At 32.7% G+C, this 19630-nt stretch overlaps 2 protein-coding genes across 2 annotated transcripts; both read right to left on the bottom strand.

Annotated features, from left to right (window-relative positions):
- Positions 1–3535: 3535 nt before the first annotated feature.
- LOC114748396 (GDSL esterase/lipase At4g10955-like) lies at positions 3536–13080 on the bottom strand. The gene is made up of 4 exons (XM_028936775.1): positions 13076–13080; positions 9274–9278; positions 6220–6369; positions 3536–4611 (listed from the first exon to the last, which is right to left on the bottom strand). Exons 3-4 carry the CDS (start codon positions 6351–6353, stop codon positions 3657–3659), a joined length of 1089 nt encoding a protein of 362 aa, XP_028792608.1. The 5' UTR covers positions 6354–6369; positions 9274–9278; positions 13076–13080; the 3' UTR covers positions 3536–3656.
- On the bottom strand, positions 7366–8503 carry LOC114748391 (cytochrome b561 domain-containing protein At2g30890-like). The gene is made up of 3 exons (XM_028936771.1): positions 8420–8503; positions 8266–8340; positions 7366–7542 (listed from the first exon to the last, which is right to left on the bottom strand). Exons 1-3 carry the CDS (start codon positions 8501–8503, stop codon positions 7366–7368), a joined length of 336 nt encoding a protein of 111 aa, XP_028792604.1.
- Positions 13081–19630: the final 6550 nt, after the last annotated feature.

Here is a 19630-nt window from a genome sequence, read left to right as displayed (position 1 = left end):
GATGATTATGGCGTTTTAGGAAAAATATATCACTTTTCTTATAATTAACTAACTTACCTAACTTCCTTAATATAATCAAATTAATTAAATGGGTCTTATATTAAGGACCGAAGGAGTATATTATTTCGTGCGGTTTTTTTTTGAGATCATTGATGGAGATTTTTTTGGGGTTGAAAGTGGACTCATTTTGAAATTTTATAATCCAAGACTTATTTTTTCTAGGTAAATTTGGGTTACTAACTAGTGCTATTTTACTAACAGGATTAAGTTTAATGAAATAAGCTAATCTTTTACGATGTGATGAATTAATATTTGAATTTTTATTGAGAAAAATATCCACATTTAATGTCTAACAGTATTTCAAACAGATTGTCTCAAATAGAAAGGCTTATGTTTCAAAAACTTAGTGTTATGTTGGGACGCTTGGGAAAAGGGATTAGAGGATTGATGAAATAGAGACGGGACGGAAGGGACGAGCCATAGAAGGAAGAAAAGGAAAGAATGAAGATTCGGTTGGAGGTAGCGATAGTGACGGCTTCTTTACATTTTCCGGCAGCATTTTCTCTTTTTTAAATGTAATTTCTTCATGCCTCGTGTGTATGAGATTTGAACATTATTTGTGTTGTTTTTATTGAGGATTGGTGCTGAAAATTCATATTTATGGAGTTATAACTTGAATTAATATACTTAGGAAATTTCAGATTTTACACCTCTACTGTGCAAAATTATACTTTTCAGATTTAAAATATAATTAATTTGCTATTTTTTTGGGATGAAATATTGAATCATCGCAATTTTTTTTTTGATTAATTAGAAATTTGATTGGGGAATTAGAATTTGTTCAAATTTCAGGATGAAAAGAGAGGAAAATGAGATAGTAATCCCAATCCCAATCCCAATCTAAAGTCTTCACTATGAATGTTGGACTCTCATTACCTGCTTGGTGTCTAAACTTATAACTAACCATAATAAAAAGCGAGAAGAACACTGAACATGGACTGGAAAAGGGGAAGATGCTGTCACAAAAAGGCAAAAAAAAAAAAAAATCATCAATGTTAATAAGACATCTGAGACTTCATCTAAACATGACGGGTGATGTTACCACTAAGACAACTAGCCGTTGACATATATTAGTATATCATTTAATACTCTATACTACTTGATGTACAAATTAAGCATTTTATACATTTTCATGCCTATTAAAAAGAGCTCACACAAATTCTAGGGAAATTCCAGGGTGCAAAAACTTCATATACATATTACTAGGTGACGCTGCTTTATTTTATATAATAGTGTCCCTTCACAGAAGCTACTTGCTGTTACTTGCATTATTTTAATGTTCAATTAAACAGTAAGCTGCGTGGCCTCAATGCCCTTCTACCTCACGCCATCTCTTCCATTTCTTCAATATATATATATATATATATATTTATATATGTATGTATGTATATATTAATTCCCATGAAAACCATCCTGTTGAATTGACTAACATCAACATCTCCGCATGAAAACAAAACCCAGAATTTTCATCTTTTAAGAGATTAGTATTTAGGTTGGCAAGTGGGTATGGAATATGAAACTCCTAATAAAAAAATCCTTTCATATTATATTCATTCATTTTTTTTCCAATGGATCAACATCAACTTCAGCATCTGATCTGTTAAATGATCTTTAAACCCATCTTCTCTATAAAATGATTATTTATACACATGGCTTCTTGGACTTCTCTATAAGGTTGGAGCTAATACCAAAGGAGCCAGCTAGCTGCATATAACATTGGAATCATCATCATCATCATCGTCTTCATGGGAAAGAAACTAAGTGAAGCATCACTGAAAATATCTAAGAACCAAAAACAACAGTTCAGCAGCATGATCAAAGCTTTGAGGCCAAAGGTCTACATCACACACAGCTCCAGATTCAAGAGGCTTGTTCAGGAGCTAACTGGAAATGTTACTGCAAGCGCAACAACTATGTCATCTTCATCTTCACCTATTTCTGAACCAGGAGTGAAACCTCAGAATCGCATTATTCTAGCAGATGATGTTCAGAATACAGACAACCTTGAAACCAGTTTTGATTCTTCTGAGGTTTCAGCATCATCTTCTTCTACTAAAACAACCTCTTCTTTATCTTCTGAGTTCTGCTGCTACAACCAGACATGCTTGGATGACACAACTTCAGGAAGCTCCGAGGCAAGCCAATGCATGGATCGTCTATTGGCATATAAGAGTCTGGAATCACTGCTGTTTGATGCAGAGGTTGACCAAGGCTTCCTGCATGATTGTTATGCGCAGCCAGAACAAGAGATCAGCACATATGAGTGTGAGTTGTGGGGACTGCTGTAAAAGTGTCTTTCTATGGCTGATCAACCAAAGTGCTTCGGTGATGGATTTTTCTTTATTGGTTTGCTTTTAACGTTTGTGCTTTGTATAGTTGTTCTATAGAAAAATGAAATTAATCCTAAAGTATACACTTTTGTATAAATCCTGTTGTTCCCTTCATTACTATTGCTTCCTTTGATGGGTATCATGTAACAAGTGTACACATAATTTAGCAATTATGTGACACTTTAAATGGATCAATAATCTCTAATATAAGGAGCTCATATAAAATGAGTTATAATTATAGTTAAATTAGTATGGAGAAACCATAGTGGTTGGATTGAGTAATCAAATATACAACATCATTTAACTTATATTCAAATTAATTGATAATACTGATGTTAAAAAGAAAAGAAATTACTCCTCTAGTTATAAATATAAGACCCATTTTATAGTATAAATTATATTATAAAATGGGTCTTATATTTAAGACCAGAGAGAGTACATCATATTTTTTTCAAAAGTAAATTAACACAGGATTTTCTTTTTGGGGAGTTATTGCCTGTAGGCATGGATTCGAACTTGCGAGAAATGCCATCATAGGGCATCCTTCATGATTCGTGCTACTACTCCACAACGGTACTGATATTAACACAAGATATTCTAGTCATATCAGACAACTATCCATAGTTATTATTTTCAGTAAATTCTCTTATAAAGACATAACAAAAAACATCTAAACCTTCAAATATTGAACTGAGTAAAAAACTCAATCGGACAATTGCCATCAAATCAGGCAAGGAAATTTCCTTGGTTTTCCTTTGAACTTTTTATCTCCCAAATTAAGTATGAAAATAAGGTGGACAACTTTTAAGTTGCAACTTCATATATATGTGCTTGTTTAGATTAGTTTATTTTAAATAATCTTGCTTAGTACAAGATATATATGTGAGAAAAATTGTCCCATAAAATACAAGATTTGTGATTGAAGTTGGCATTTCCTCTAAAAGCCGCCTAATTTTATGGTTCTTTTAAGAAATTATGTTCCAATGCATCCCTAATCCTTCTCACCCTTCTAATCTATCAACCACCCATTCGTACTTAATTATCTTCAAAGATACTATGCAAAAGCTATATTCCTATAAAATATGCACCCGATGTAGTATGGAGTTTTATTTTATTTTAAAGCATACACTTCATAGTACTCGAGGGAAGAACAAGACTTCAATGGACTCATGTATATGATACAATTTTTTTGACAAATATAATGAAGCAGAAGAAATATTAAGATCTGTTTATAACTAATTTCTTCTTGTGCATTCCCAATGTTAATTATGAAGTTGCAACTGCATATAAAGATCTAAGCTGCCTGCTTATGAGATTACTATTTTGAATAGCAAGCTGAAGCTCTGCATCACTTGACCACCATTGTGCCAATTCATGAGCCTCCAGGAACTTCTGTTTCTCCTTGGAAACCACAAACATCTTTGCTAAAACTTGGCCATTTGAAATATCAATACTGCCCTTGCCGTCATCAGGACTGGTGTAATAACAACAGATATAGTCACTGTTGTTCACATACAAATATGGAATCCATTTGCCCACCCCAGAGCCAGAATTATTCAAGCCAGTTGATTGAGTTGATGATCCTTCACTCAAAGTTTTGGCTTCAACACTACTTGTAGGAAGCATTAATTTCAGTCTCTTCCAAATCAATCCTGCTTTTTTGCCCATGTATCTCAAACTCATTGCCAGTGAAACGGAAGGTGGATTGAATAAATGTGTCTCCACATATATTTTTTCTTTTGCTAGTGCTTTTCCTACTTGAAGTGCAAATCCAGCTCCTAAAGAATGCCCTGCAATACAGACATTGCTGCTACCGTATTTCTTAGAAACAGATTTGAGTACCTCCAGAGCTAATTTAAACCTAGAAGATCCCTTCAAGCTTTCCCAGGCGAGAAAGCGAAGGTCATCTTCGATATCTCTTCGGATTGTTGGGGTTTTGAGTAATGTTCCTCTGAGTGCTAAAACTACTCTTGGCGCACCACTAGGTCTAGCTAATATTAAGTCAGCCATTGCTGCACGTTGATCCCATTCAAATAGAGCACCAAAGATTGATCCATCTCTTTCATCAATCATTGTTTGAGTAAGCTTGTATTTAAAGGGGATCCACCAATTTGGAGCTAAAGCATTTTTTTTGGTTCGGTTCTCTTGTTTGTCAAGTTCGAGCAAGTAAACTGCCTGTATAAAGCAGGCAATGACAATTCGCTTGTAGTTCTCATCCTTCCTGTATCACATAAAATATTAATCAGAACGCACATAAATTAAATTATAACGATGTAAGAGGTGTCAATGAAACTCTAGAGCATTCACATGAGTTTTAAAGATGATGAATGAAGCTCTGGAACATAATATTTATCATGTTCAGATGCATACAGTAAATAAAATCAAACTAGTAAACAGGACAAGCACTTGGGGAAAAAACAAAGAAAGAAATTGTTTGATGGTGACAAAATATTATACAATTACACGAGCTATTCAGGTAAAGCCATTTGCCTTCTCATTGACAGAGCAACACTTCAATGGGATCATGTCCTAATGGAAGGTGGATGTAAGAAATTTCAGGCTTACAGCCAAAGTTAAAACAGACATCAGCATATTTTGTTTTATATGTTCCACCTTTCATACTTAAGTGAATTAGACAGAACTTGATTGAGTTTCGTTAAAATTTCACAAAACTTTTTCTCTATTTTCAAAGCCTATACAAGCCTATACATATTTCCCTTTAAAATTACACATACTGCGCTTTCATTTTCAAAACCTATGCAAACTAATCCGGAAAACAAAGAGTAAATTACACAGATTTCTATTGAATTCTGCTGAAATTACACAAACATCCTTTTTATTTTGAGAGGAAGCTTGTGTCTACTTCGAAAACAAGCGTAAGTTTGTGCAACTTACCCTTTATATTTGGTCAAGCAAGCTACGATGAACTAGAAACTAAAATGTAGACAAAAACACATCATTTGTCAAAAATTTTATGGTAATAATATCCAAAATTCTTAATTCTGCAGAAGAACAAGAAATATTTCTCCGTATTAAAAAAAATAAATTAAAAACAACTTCAAACACAAGGTTTTTATCCAAGAAGCTATAACCTTCTGTGATTCTTATCTCAAAATCACACTAGACAAAGACCCAGAAAGAGTTGGGAGGTTAAAAAAAAAAAAAGAAGAAGAAGAAGAAGAAACAAAGAACCAGATCATTAAGAACTTATTTACTGATTCTATAACGTGCAGCATCTGTTTCAATTCAAACAGGTTCAGTAACAAAGAGTTCATTCCCACCCCTCTTTTCTATTTGGTTATAGTTCCTTTCATCATAAGCAACAAGTGCACATTTTAGAAACCCTGTTGGTAAAGCATTTTGCTTTACTACATTCCTACACTAAGACCCATTTCACCAACAAATTCAGAATCGGTAGAAATTCTGAGAATTGACACAGGAAATTCCAAATACAATATGCCATAAGAAGTGCACTGCTGTTCCTACACTAACTGATAACTGATTAAAGCCATGATCAAGAGGGAAAATTGATCTGCAATATACAGCATCCATTTCAAATTCAAATGGTTTCTGCAGAATTCATTTCCACCTGTCTTTTTTAATTCCCCCATGGTTCTTTCAATCTTAAAAACCATTAACGTGTTAAAAACTAATTTGTATGTCTTCATTCTAGAACTCTTTAATAACCAGTAGTAAACTTGTTATGACGAAGTGGGGAAAAAAGTTAAGTTAGTGTGGTTAACAACACACAATGAAGTCCATGAGAAAGGAGGTAAAATTCATCTGCTTTTCAGTTAGGCCAGAAAAGGAATTTGAGAAGGCTACTGACCAACTAGAATTGAGAAGATCCCTCCAAGTAAGAGCAGCGAAATTGCGAGGACCAGAGACATGAAAGGCGTAAGGATGATGAACTTCATCTCGCAGCTTCCCATCCACCCCGCGTTTATTATCAGCTTTCGCCATTAATGCAGCAGAGATCCTGCCTCGTCTTCTTCTTGTTCTTGATCTCTGTGCATGATGAAGCTAAATGGAGAAAGACGAGTTGCTGCCACCCTTCATTTATGGAAGCAGAATGAAGATGCTATCTTTTTCGTTTTCTTTGCTTGGCATCGGATTCTGCAATTCTCACCGCCCGTTTATTAAAAATAGAATCTTTATTTATTTATTTTATATAAAATTATAGGAGTATTAACAAAATCAGTTTTGAATCCTAATATGATTATTTTTTCATCCACACGGTTTAAACCTCGTCTTATCCCCCACTGTTTGTTGACCTTTTTTTTTTTTCAAACAAATTAAATTCAATAATTTATATAAGAAATACAATTTATCCAAATTTAATATTAACAAAAACAAAAACTTTCTAAATATAGCTGTTTTTCACTCACAACGACTTAACTTGTTGCTGTTAGATATATCGATATTTGTTATTGATAACTTATTAATTAAAATTGAAATTAACTAATTTAGCTTTCAGATTTGTCTCCGTTTGTAACCCAGTGCCACTAGACTGACAGGTAGATGCAAGCTGGAAGCATGAAAAAGGAGGCTCATTTCACGCATAGGGAAGATTATCTTCATAATACACCATATAATCTCAATCATCATTTTTTAACAAAATAAAATGTCAATTAAGTTCCAACAAACGAAAAAAAAAATCCTATTTTATCATGAAATAGGTGAGGATTTTACAAATTACATGCTTTGGTCCTATTTATAAGATCCTATCTTCTAAACCTTAATAAAAGATCCTTTATAAGTTTAATGAAACATTTATAACTAATCTCCAAAATTGTCCTATCCCTTTGGCTTTTCCACCCTCTTTCCCCAATGGCTTTAACTCTTCTCTTGAAACTTTTTAAGCGGTCATTAACATACTATCAAGTTCTCTAACTGAATAGTGAGGGAAAATTAAGATGAATTATATATATATATTTTTATATACATGATCTAATTTTTGAGTTGAAGTAAGGAATCACTGAAACAGCAAACTACCTTTGAGGTCTAAAAATATCAAAAATGGCCTGAAGCCAGATAATACCATAGACTCATAGAGTGCCATTCCCACTCTTTGATGATTATTGTTGAAAGCATTGTTGAAGTCTTCTATGGACATGATTGCTCCAACTGTGACCGCGAGTACAGCATCTTTCTGCTTAATACAAAAGAAAAATAAAAAATGTATCATTATATGCCAAAGCCAAAGATGACCAGCGCAAAATAGATCGTTATTTCTGGTAATAATGATTAATAGAAATGTTTTCACTTGTGGCTTTAGTTCTTCTTGGGCTCAGACTTTGGGTAGGATCATAGAAACAGTTAAATTGTGTTCCTTCTCTCTTTATCATTCATTATAGTCCTTGTTAACAGAGTAGAAGACATTAGCCCTTGCTTGAATTTATATTAATAAACTTAGGCTCAATAAAATAATTGCCACTGTTAATGATATTTGGTACTATAAGAAATAAAATGGCATAGGTATGAAGTAACAATAAATACACAACTTTTCCTCCCTTTTTCCTCAAAGCTGCCCTTATCTCTCTTTCACTGTCATTTGAAGTCCACATCTGGGAAGCTGACCCTAGGAATCTAATGTAAGCTCATATGTAATCCTTATTCATTCCTCCTTAAATAACAAGTTAAAAGGCAAAATAGATATAAGCTGTTTAGGGAGGAAAAAAAGGTGATGTTTTATTAAAGCTAATAGAACAACAGAAAAATTTTAAATCTGAAGTAGATGGAAGTGACAATGAAGGGGAAAACAGAGAAGAAATTCAGAAAGACTTTCCTGCAGAATTGCATGAACATAGAAAATCATTCTGAGCCTTCTTTGATTAGCCTCACCATTAGACATTCGGATAGCAAGTATACCCACCGGCAGCAAGAATCCCATTGAAGCCCACAGAAGAAATCCATGTAATGTAATGTCAAACAAAAGCCTAGGGTTCATCTTCATAAACACAACCAAGAATGCTAAAATGTCAGATTCAAAGCGAAGAAGAAAATGCAGAAAAGAAAATATTGGATACCTTAATGTTGTTATCTTTGCTGCTAGAATGACTGCCTGTAACTTCCATTTTCTCTGGGTATGAGCTCACATCAGGAAGAAGCATTGCAGATACAAGACTCAGAATGAAGAACAAAAAAAATGAACTTTTGCGGAGACCCCATTTCTTCTTCCTTTGTTAAACCTAAAGCATTCTCATAACCCCTTTTTCCATTGGAAAGTGGTCAATAAGATCAGATTTTGGACAGAAACGATGACTTCTTTGCTTATTTCAACCCAGTCCTTTTCCTTTTGGTTGGCATTTAGTAGAGTAGAACAAGTGAACTTACTATGTATTGCTGATTAAAATTGGAACTTTATTAAATTTTCTGCTTGATGCCCAGATCTTCAAAATAATGTTATGCTAATAATGTTAAAGCTCATCAATGTTTGTCCCTTTTCTTTTTTTGCCTCCCCAGTATGGCATATCATAGAAATGATTACTTTGATTTTCAATCAGAACATAATTATTTTGATTTAATTAGGTCAACTTATAGATAGCTTATGTTCCAGATTAACTCTTAAAGATTTATTAAACTTTTTAATCATTGAATTAGACAATAAAATCTAATAACTATAGTCTATATATAACCTTTTTTTTATTTATTATTCCAGACACACAAATGTGACATGGCTTTGCTTTTGTTTGCTGTGAGAGAATAGAATAAGTAGAGAAAGGACCATGCAGAGCCATGCACAGGCAGAGGGCCAGAACTAAAGAGCCGATGCTGCTTTTGCAGAAACCAGCATGTGGTGCTCTTTCGTTTTTAGTATTTTTTTTTAAATGACAAAATGTATATATATTTATAAAAAATACCTAATTATAGTAAAATTGAAAAGAAGTCTACAATTGTTTATTAAAGAGAAAGTTTTTAATTTATTCAATTTTTCATGCAGCGAATTTATAAGAAAGATAGTTTATTAATAAATAATAAATACCGCTAATCTAGGTCTAATTCATCTTAACTTAATAGCATAAAATGCTCTTCTGTAAATAGAAAGTCGCAGATTCGATTTCGTTCGTAATCCAAGCCATTAATTAAAAAAAAGACTAAACTAATAAAAATTGAAGAGAGGGCTGCCCTGGTTTTGACAAATGTGGTATTGGTTAGTTTGGCCCTTCCTACTTCACTGGTGCTTGCTCTTTTGGTGTCTTTTATCTTCGTGCGTTGTTTTTTTAATTTGACTATTTTGTAGGTTGTATTCGAGGTTTGTTTTCTTTATTTTATGGAGTGGTAGGTTGTATCTTTAGGTCTTTTACTCTTTTTAGGAATGGAAATAGTATGTTATCTAAATACTTCTTGCTCTTGGTCTCCTAATCTAAGACCTGATGCCATAAGTCTGCTTATGGCTTCTGTTCAATTTTGAACAGAGCCCATAAATATTCAAACTAATTTTAAATTATTTTTCATTTCATAAAATAACATTATGAAATAGGCACAATATTATTTTGCTTATATTTTTATTTAATTCATGCCGCTAAAAATTTTAAAATTTTTTTAATTCAAATGATTTGTTTTAATTAATCTTTTTTTTTTTTACAAATTGAAAATTTTTATGAGAAATTTGCTTTTCTAGCATATACAATTAAAAACTTGATTTTTTAAAAAAAATTTAATTATCCATCCATCTACGGTGTCTGGTCCAAAGTGGGCCAACCATTGTAGCTTAGCTATAGCATCGGGATCCAACTGGGCTTTTATATTTTTGGTGTCTGGTCCAATTTGATTATTAAAAAAATTGTCTTCCCTCCACACGGTGCCCCCTCCCTCTTCCCCTTTCTCTCAACCGCTCTTCGCCATCTGTTCCTTCTTCCTCTACATCTGCTATGAACTGGTGGTTGTATTTAAATATTAAATGTAGTTGGTTATATATAATAGCGGGTTCCTATATGAGAGGTGATTATTTAATTAAAAATATTTTTCTTAAAAAAACTGCCACCTACGGCTTCTATTGTAATACAAAATAGAAGCCATAAGTACCGACATATTAAGTGGCTTCTGTTACTCTTGAAACAGTTGCCGTAAGTACAGAATCCTATAGCTTCTATTCTTTCATAATAAAAACCGTAGGTAATACTTTTCGCTACTGTTGCTTCCAGTGCAGCACATATACAGTAGTGAAAAGTTATTTTTAACTAAAGCCAAATGGGGTTTTTTACACTAGTGAATCTCAATTATAATTTGTAAATCATAAAAGATTAGTTGCAAATCAATTATAAATTGTGATAAATTCCAGAAATTTAATTGTAAATTCTGAAAGCACTATGATGAATATTGAAAGATTAGTTGTAAGTCAGTTATAAGTTGTTATTAAGTGTATATATTAGAAGTTTATCGGTAAATCATGGAATATTATTTACAAAACAACTTGTTAGTTACTTGTATTGGATTCATAATTTACAACTGATTTGCAACTAATTTTTCAATGTTTACAGCTAAACACATTTTATCGCCAATATCTAAGTACCTACTTAATAAGTTACTGAACAACATCTGACATCTATGCCAAGCGTGTTTTAGATTTTTTATATCAAAACATTTTTTCACTTCAAGCCCACAGAATTGTAGGAAGTCCAAAATATCGGCCTAAAGTGGGGTGTCCTTGTTTTCCTTGTGGAGGCCTTCAATGACGTGCTCCCAATATTTTCTCCTGCCTTGAAAAGGTCAAATGAAAAGTTGTACCAGAATAGAGTAATTATGAGATTGCGGCTCACACAAGGCGACCTTTTAAATATATTTGTTTTCTTTAATGTGATTCGCGTTGCTAACCCCACGAATTGCTATTATTGGTTACGCTTATCCCAACGAGTGAGATTTAAACACAATAAAGTAATAAGCATGAAAATGAGCTTTTTTATCCATAATGACATTTAACTAAAACAGGTATTAGGCTGATTTGGTTTACTAATTATAGTCATGATTATACTCCTCTTCTATTTAATGTAAGATTTAATTAAATAATTTGAGCAGAGTAAAAATATTAGTTAAATTAGTTAATATGATATATTTGTTAAAAATATTTTAAGCATCTTTCTTAACTCCTATCTTTTTGCTCCTATTTGATTATTGTTAGGAATAATATCAATATGATTAATTTTAAAAAAATTAATAAATGTGTTAAATAAGTTTTACATAAAAAACTAATATCAACTTATTAATTATATCTTATATTACAAATAAGGGGAGTATTAATTAATTGAGCTCATATAGATACGTTAATTTAAAAATTTTGTCAGGTTATGCTTTATGTCACATAAATGAATTACAGCCGGTCAGCCGCAGCCGCTATTAGACAATTGTAAGACCTGATTGGCCCATAGGCCAGAGATCCAACACGTGGGCCCATCATAACTGTTGTCGGCGCGTCAAGATGTCCCCGTGTACGTGTGACCATGTTTCAGCTTTTTCCTACCCAAAAAAAAGGGAAAACCATATTGAAGGTACCTATACTTTCTCTTTATTTTTAATTTGGTACCTATGTGTTTTTTCCCTTTAATTAAACATTTAATTTTATCTTTTTAGCAACATTAGCTCTTATAACTTTGTTCTATTGATATTTTTAGTCTCTACATAAGGATTAATGATGTTAATAGAGGAAAAATAAAGATTTAGTTAAGAACAAAAAACACATAGGTACCAAATTGAAAATTAAAAAAAGTATAGGTACCTCCAATATGGTTTTTCTCAAAAAAAATGCCTTTTTGACTTTTCTTGTGGATTCCCTGTTTGATTGCTGCTCGTGTGAAGTCCTTATCCGGGAAACTGACCCCGGTAACCTTATATTATATCCTTAAATATTAATTTATATTGCCCTGCCCATGGGTCTCGATGACCAAGAATTAGAAATTGACAAGGAGCTATAGAATATATTAAATATCCCAAAAAGATTGATTTTTATGAATAGTTCATTTAATTAATTCCATAATCTCAAATCAAATAAGTTGCATCTTGCTCAGACCTATCTTGTTAATTGCTATACATGTTTGGATGTAAAATATCTAAAATACTCCAGGTGCAAATGCAAAATGTTATTCTATTAACACTTACTAGTCGCAGGAGTACTATCGGCGACCCTTTACAATTACTTGCAGATAACCAGGGCTATTCATTCCGGAACAAATTTACACGTAAATTAGTGCGCGCAGATTCAGACAGACGTCAAGGATTGGGAGCGCGTAGTCGCAGCTTCAGGGTCTTGCATCTCAGTATTTCGCTCCTGTGAAATTTGAGTGTCCTCGTGGGATGATTGCCGTCGGAAGAACTTGCAGAAGATCAATGGGAGGGCAATCAACACGAGTGAAGAGACGTTGATGACGAGGCTCCATATCGGACCGACGAGGACCAGCAAGAGGAGCTCACAAGCCACGGCTCCAGAAATATGGCACACCCAAACCAAAACCTTTCTTAGATTGCTGGAATTTTGCTGGTCGGTCAGATCTGACGTCCTCCAAACCAAGAATAATGCGACGGCATGGACGATTATTGCTATGAGAAAGAGTATCATGAGAGCAGGGTGTTTTTTGAAGGGACTGGTGTTCAACACTTGGTACTCTATTCCCACCAAAGTCGCCAGCAAGGTAGCTAAGAAAGCATAAATGGCGTGAAGCACTGAAGGTGCAGTGCTGTAATAAACAAAGCAAGAAGAAGAGAGATCAAAATAAGGAAAGGAAATAGAAAACAAATGATGAGATCGATCACATGCATAGTCATTAACCTGCAGATGGGCATGGCGGTGGGAGAAGAAGAGAACCCCAGAGAATGGAATTGGGTCAGGCGACAATTCTCTGAGAATTCTTTTCACTAGTTCAAAGAATGAAACGACTGGGAAGAAACCAGCCACAGATGTTTAGGCGCAGATCTACTTTTGGGATGTCGGGGAGGGATTTTATAGATCCGAGATCCAGACGAGACATTCTTACGTACCAGCACATCCCTATCTGACCAATGAGACTATGACATCTGAAATATTTTTATCCTACATGTCAATCTACACGCCGCTATATCTCTTCCTATTATTTTAATATTTTTTGAAAAAAATACGTGTTCTTTGAATCTGACACCCTCTCACCTCCATCACTTTTCCGCCACGGTGCCTCTCCGTTTCTTTTCCAAATTTTTTTTATGCACTCACTCTCTATTCTCTCCTTCCTTTTAATCTTCTTCTCTTATTCTCTCTACTTTCTCACTCCATATTATTAATTATAGGCAAAAATTAGAATAATAAAAATTTTACACAAAAACGATAAAACTATTATAAAAGTTCCACAACATTCAATTAAGATGGTAGAAAAATTAGTTAAAAGAAGGCAGTATAAAATTGTTGTTCTCTTGTTTTGTTTCTTAAGTTTAGAATAATGACAATTTTTGGCTGGCAAAACAAAAAAGAATAATGACAATTTTTTTAAGATAACAATTTTTATTGTTTTTATGGTATTGGCGTGTTGCTCAGAAAAAACAAAGTGGACTAATGCAATATTTTCAGAAAATGATAAATAAATTAATATGTTGTCCTATACTTTAAAAACTTATACTATTTTATCTCTATTTATAAGTCACTTGTATTCCAAACCCATAAATCAAAAAATGCATTAAATTTATTTTTTTTCACATTTACCTTATTAAAAAAATGTATTAAAAATTTGTTTCTCACTTATTCACTTTATCACTCTTTGTATTTATTAAGTCAATAGGATAAAATTAAAAAAATTCATTAATTACTTTATAAGTGACTTATATTTAGGAATAATTTTTTTCTCTACAATTGAATTGTAAATAAAAATAGAGTAATAGTGTTTTAAGACTCAGATTTAAAACCTTGCTATGAATAATAAGCTAGAAACCCCGCCAAGAGAGAATAAGAGGGGAGAGGGGGAAAATGGAGAAAGAAAGCGTGGGGAAAGGGAGGGAGTTTTATAGGGTGTGATATAAAGGTATTAAATGTAATGTGTTTTTGCATTTTTTCAGCTGCAGATTATATAAAGGACTAAGATTAGAGAAGTGGGACCAGGATTAGAGAAGTGGGACCAGGACCAGGATAAGGACCCTAGTTAAATCTCGTGTTGACTATATTGGGTAGGGTTATAATTAAACTATTCATATTCAGACTTTAATTTGATCCTAATTTCAAGCTCCCACCTTCTGTCTTCAATGATTATGCATGAACGCGTGAGAGGAAGACAATGCAGCTAGGCGTTTATAAACTAGTGGGATTTACTATAACTTTTTTTTATGTATTTTAATTAGAGAAGTGGGACCAGGATTAGAGAAGTGGAGGGAAATGGATGCAAAAGAAATGGAGAGACCCCGCGCTGTCACTTTTCTAAAAACTCTTTTATTCTCTCTCCGTCTCTCCTCGCGTCTCTTATCTCGCTTCAACCACCTCACGCCACTCTGTCTCTTCTCCCTTCCTCACCTCACCAACTCTATTAGTTTTTTTTCTTTTTGTATGTTTCCTCAAATAAATTTTAAGTTGATTTTTTAATTCATAATCTTTTATTTACCTTTTCAATTTAATTTAAAATATTAGAATTAGAAGCTATATATATGTGTGTGATTCTATTTTTTTTCGTATATCTATATATAAATGAAAAATAAGGGTATATCTATATTTTGTTTTATTTATTATGAATAAAAAAATCAAGAGTATATGTTATGAATAACAAAATTGAACTAAATATTGATACATGCTATTGATTTTCCATAATATCTCTCTAATATATTTCATTCATCGCACATACCCTTATTTTTTGTTTCATAATATCTCCTTTTCTATCCTCATATTTAAATGAATATAGAAATTATGACAAAAAACAATAGCGTATATTATAAATGAAAAGAAATAGAATCATATATATAGCTTCTAATTCTAATATTTTAAATTAAATTGAAAAGGTAAATAAAATATTATGAATTAAAAAATCAACTTAAAATTTATTTGAAGAAACATACAAGAAGAAAAAAAAACTACGAGAGTTGGTGAGGTGAGGAAGGGAGAAGAGAGGGAGTGTGGCGAGCCGTGAGGTGGGGGAAGCGAGATAAGAGCTGGGAGTGGGACAGAGAGGGAGGGAGAGGGTTATTAGAAAAGTAGTGCAGGTGAGATACTGTCAGATTCAAGCAGCGTTTATTTTCTAACAAAATTAAAATAATGGAGAGAAAAATAAGTGCCATGTAGGTTGACATATAAGATTAAAATATTTCAGCTGTCATAGTCTCATTGGTCCAGAGCAGGGATGTGCTGGTACTCTGGGTGTATGTAAGAATTTCTCAGATTGAGATTGCCGCAGAGTCTCAAAATCCTGTCCATCCATATGATCCAAAAACTCACATTGGGCCACGTCATAAACTCTTCAAAATGAATAAAATTAAAGTTCAATTCGGCCGAGAGAATATATAGATCCCAACTTCACTGGACTGGTAGGTTTGACGGAATGCGAAAGGCAATGGGATTGGTTCGGGACTCCACTTCTGAGTAAACCACTGTACTACCTCCATTTTTAATTATAAGAATTAGTTAACTAATTTGAGGATATTAAGAAAATAAGTTGCGTTAGTTATTTATCATAAATAAGTGCTGTCTTTCCTAAAATATTCTTGCTAATGAAGTGTATTAACTAGAACTATTATTATTAGAATGACTACTTTAAAAAATATATATATAAATATATGGGACAAAATGGATTAAGGTCTTATATTTAGGATCAAAATAAAAATCAAACAAAATCTTATATTAAGAACCAGATGTAGACATATATATATGTGTGTGTGTAACATATACATTGTGTAAGCAACTTTACCCTTTTTATGCGTAACTAGCGGCTACCCTTTATAACTATATATTTATGCCCAGTGAACTGTTAAGTTTAAACATTTTGCCTCACGTAACAATATATTTTTTAATTTAAGGTCGTATATGGCTTAACGTGAGAGCTAATATAAGTTTACACAATATCAGTTTAGAGGGCAGTTTTAGGATATTAGAGTGGCACCAAAATAGTTTTAGGTCTTATACTACTAGTTATTTACAATTGTGATCTTGTAGAAGTTTTGGCATAACTTTGTGATTATCTGTTAAGCTAAGGACTAGCAGGTAATTTTTCATATGCATATTAATTGTTTGTGAATTGTTATTATTGTTAGATATCTTGCAAATTAATTATTTTAGTGTGAAATGCATATTTACGTGTTTAGAGGTGGCATCATGCGTGCAAGGGAATATCATGAGGAGAGGTAAAACATCATTGTTCGCCTTCAAATTAGCATATTTAATTTGGCAGCTTTTTTAACTTGGGCCACCAATCACATGGGGGGCAGCACAAATTGTGGAATTCGTCCCTACAAAGAAGCCCACTTTTTATCGCATTTAGTATATTTAATTATTTTGACGTGTAATATTGTATTGGGGAATTGATGTGGAACGCGCCAAGATAAGATGTCACTCTTTTTGTTTGTGCGCAACAACGTACCTACCATGCCTCTTTTGGTTGGAGGAATGTTCATTTAAATTAAGGAAAGAAATGGGGCTTAGATGTTACAAATACAATAATTAATGTTTCAATCGCAAATACGAGTTTGCTATGAAATTAAAAGATTTCAAATGTAAAAACTTAAACACAAAAGAAGTATTATTTCAAAATGTGCAGTTCCAGATTACAAAGGAGACGATAAAATTGTTAAGGCATTTATTTTACCCTTCAAATTAAAATACAAGAAAACATTAAATTTGAATCCTTATTCATATTATTCTTAATCTCGTCGAAATTCTATTCATAATTAATACTCCTCCGGTCCTTAATATAGGACCTAATTATTGAGTTAGTTTTGGTCCTAAATATAAGACCCATTTATCATATTTGTCTATTTTCTCTAAATTACCCCTATAGATACTTCTTCAACCATAATCAAATACAAGAGGGAGAGGAGGTATTAAAAAAGATGATTATGGTGTTTTAGGAAAAACGTGTCACATTTCTTATAATTAACTAACTTACCTAACTTCCTTAATCTAATCAAATTAGTTAAATGGGTCTTATATTAAGGACCGGAATAGTATATGATTCATATATATTAATTAATGTTATGTTTCCTAATGTCTCCTCATCTTTCCTTACAATGTTTTAAGTACGAACAGCACACACCATTGTTCAAGACGTCGAGTCAGAAATATAATTGAAAACTATTCAGCAGTCATGAACTTCTTCTTCTATCAAGAGAATAGAAAGAAATCAGTGCTTCCTAAATGGTTGAAGTGAAATAGAATATTTTAAATTATGCAGGAGTTGAAATATTAGAGAAGCGAATCAATTTTAATACTTATACGACAATAACTATCTCTTCGTTGCAGTGATATATATATATATATATATTTTAAATACAATATAATTTCAACAGTTTTAATGTAAAACTTTCAACTAACAGTGATTCGTAAGTAAACAAATTATTTATTTAAAGAAAGAGCGGAGTCCAAAGAAAGAGCCCCATATCAGAAAACTAGGCTATTAGGAAGACACGTTCCCGATTTACTGACTCTCAATGAGAGTATCAACGCGATGAACATGATATTATTATTTGGAACTATATAATTATCACCAGCATAATATGATTATGTACTGTGGCAGCTGCTCAATGAGATTGGTCCGAAAACGGGGTAATGAAGTAACTTGGTTAAATTGGGTTGTTATAATGATTTAATGGGTCCAGCCCATTGTTGCATAGGAACAATTGTGGGTCAAATTTCGGTTTATTGTGCAAGGCATGTTCTGTAGACGATCCATTTAGGAGCTACAGTGTGTCGGCCTTGAGTGATTACCGTATGTGATGGAATCGAACCATTTTGGGGTATGCTTTTTGAGTCATGTATATTTATGATGGTAATGGTTATAAGAAATTTTTCCAGGTCAATTTTATTCGGAATAATTTTGTTTGTTTTTTTGTCATAAGGCGTGGCGATTACTTGAGTTAATTTTTGGGAAAATCCCAAAAAAGGTCCTTGGAATATGAGAAATGCCAGATTGGGTTCTTAAATTTCGAAAATGACAGAATGGGTCATTGACCCAATCTGTCATTTGTGAAATTCAAGCGAATTGACAATTTTGCCCTCATTTATTCATTCACTACAATGATTCAAGGAATCACTATAAGAATTTAGGTGTTACCTAGATTCGTGTAGTGAATAACTACTCACTTTTTCATAGTCAGGTGTCTTGCTATTAACTACAACTAATGCTGTAATCACTAGAACAATGTAAGCATTACCTAAATTTGTGTAGAGAATAACTACTCATTTTTTCATAGTTAGGTATCTTATTATTGTCAGGTAGCTTATTATTAACTACAACGAATCTTGTAATCACTAGAACAGTGTAAGCGTTACCTAGATTTGTTTAGAGAATAGCTACTTACTTTTGCTCAGGGGCAAAAATGTCAATTCACCTGAATTTCACAAATGACAGATTGGGTCAATGACCCATTTTGTCATTTTTGAAATTTAAGGACCCAATCTGAGATTTGGTATATTCCAAGGGCTTTTTTTGGGATTTTCCCTTAATTTTTTTTGTTACTACAAGACTCTAGGTGGGGAAGTAGTCCGAGATGGTTAATTTTAGGAAACGACGAGAGATATATAGTGTTAAAATTGTCCATATCTCAGATTTTAATTTCAATATTAGGAATCCTAATGATTAATGGAAAATATTAGTTAGATTCATTCTTACGAATAATGGTTTACTCTGGATGATTCAATTATTGTATATATATGTCCTTTGCATGTTTGAATTTTTTTTTAAAAGATTTTTTTTTATTTCATTAGTTCCGTCAGAATTACAGTACAAGGATATTAATTTTTCATTTCATGGAGGGATGACTACTTCGGAGAGCGACGGTAGTGATAATGATTCAAATTATGGAGAAGGTAAGAAAAAAAGATCAATTTTTAGTATGGGATTGTTATCTTCCTAAAACAATTATTTTAACGGAAGTAGAAGAAACTTCATCGGAAAATATAATAGCAGAAACCAAAGATTATCTTACTAAAACAATTATTTTAGATACATACATATGTGCATTATTTAAGTGTGAATTATACATGTAATGTTATAGTAGTAGTAGGTAAATAATACTTAGAAAACCTTTCAGCTGAGATATTAACCTGTGGAGCCAATTAAATTTTAAATATTATGATCATCCTATCATGTTTT

Source organism: Neltuma alba, unplaced genomic scaffold (genome assembly GCF_004799145.2).
Source record: "Neltuma alba isolate B1F8T4 unplaced genomic scaffold, ASM479914v2 tig00005693_pilon, whole genome shotgun sequence".
NCBI lineage: Eukaryota > Viridiplantae > Streptophyta > Magnoliopsida > Fabales > Fabaceae > Neltuma > Neltuma alba.
Note: the sequence above shows the minus strand (reverse complement) of the source record. Positions and strands in the feature narration are given on the sequence as shown.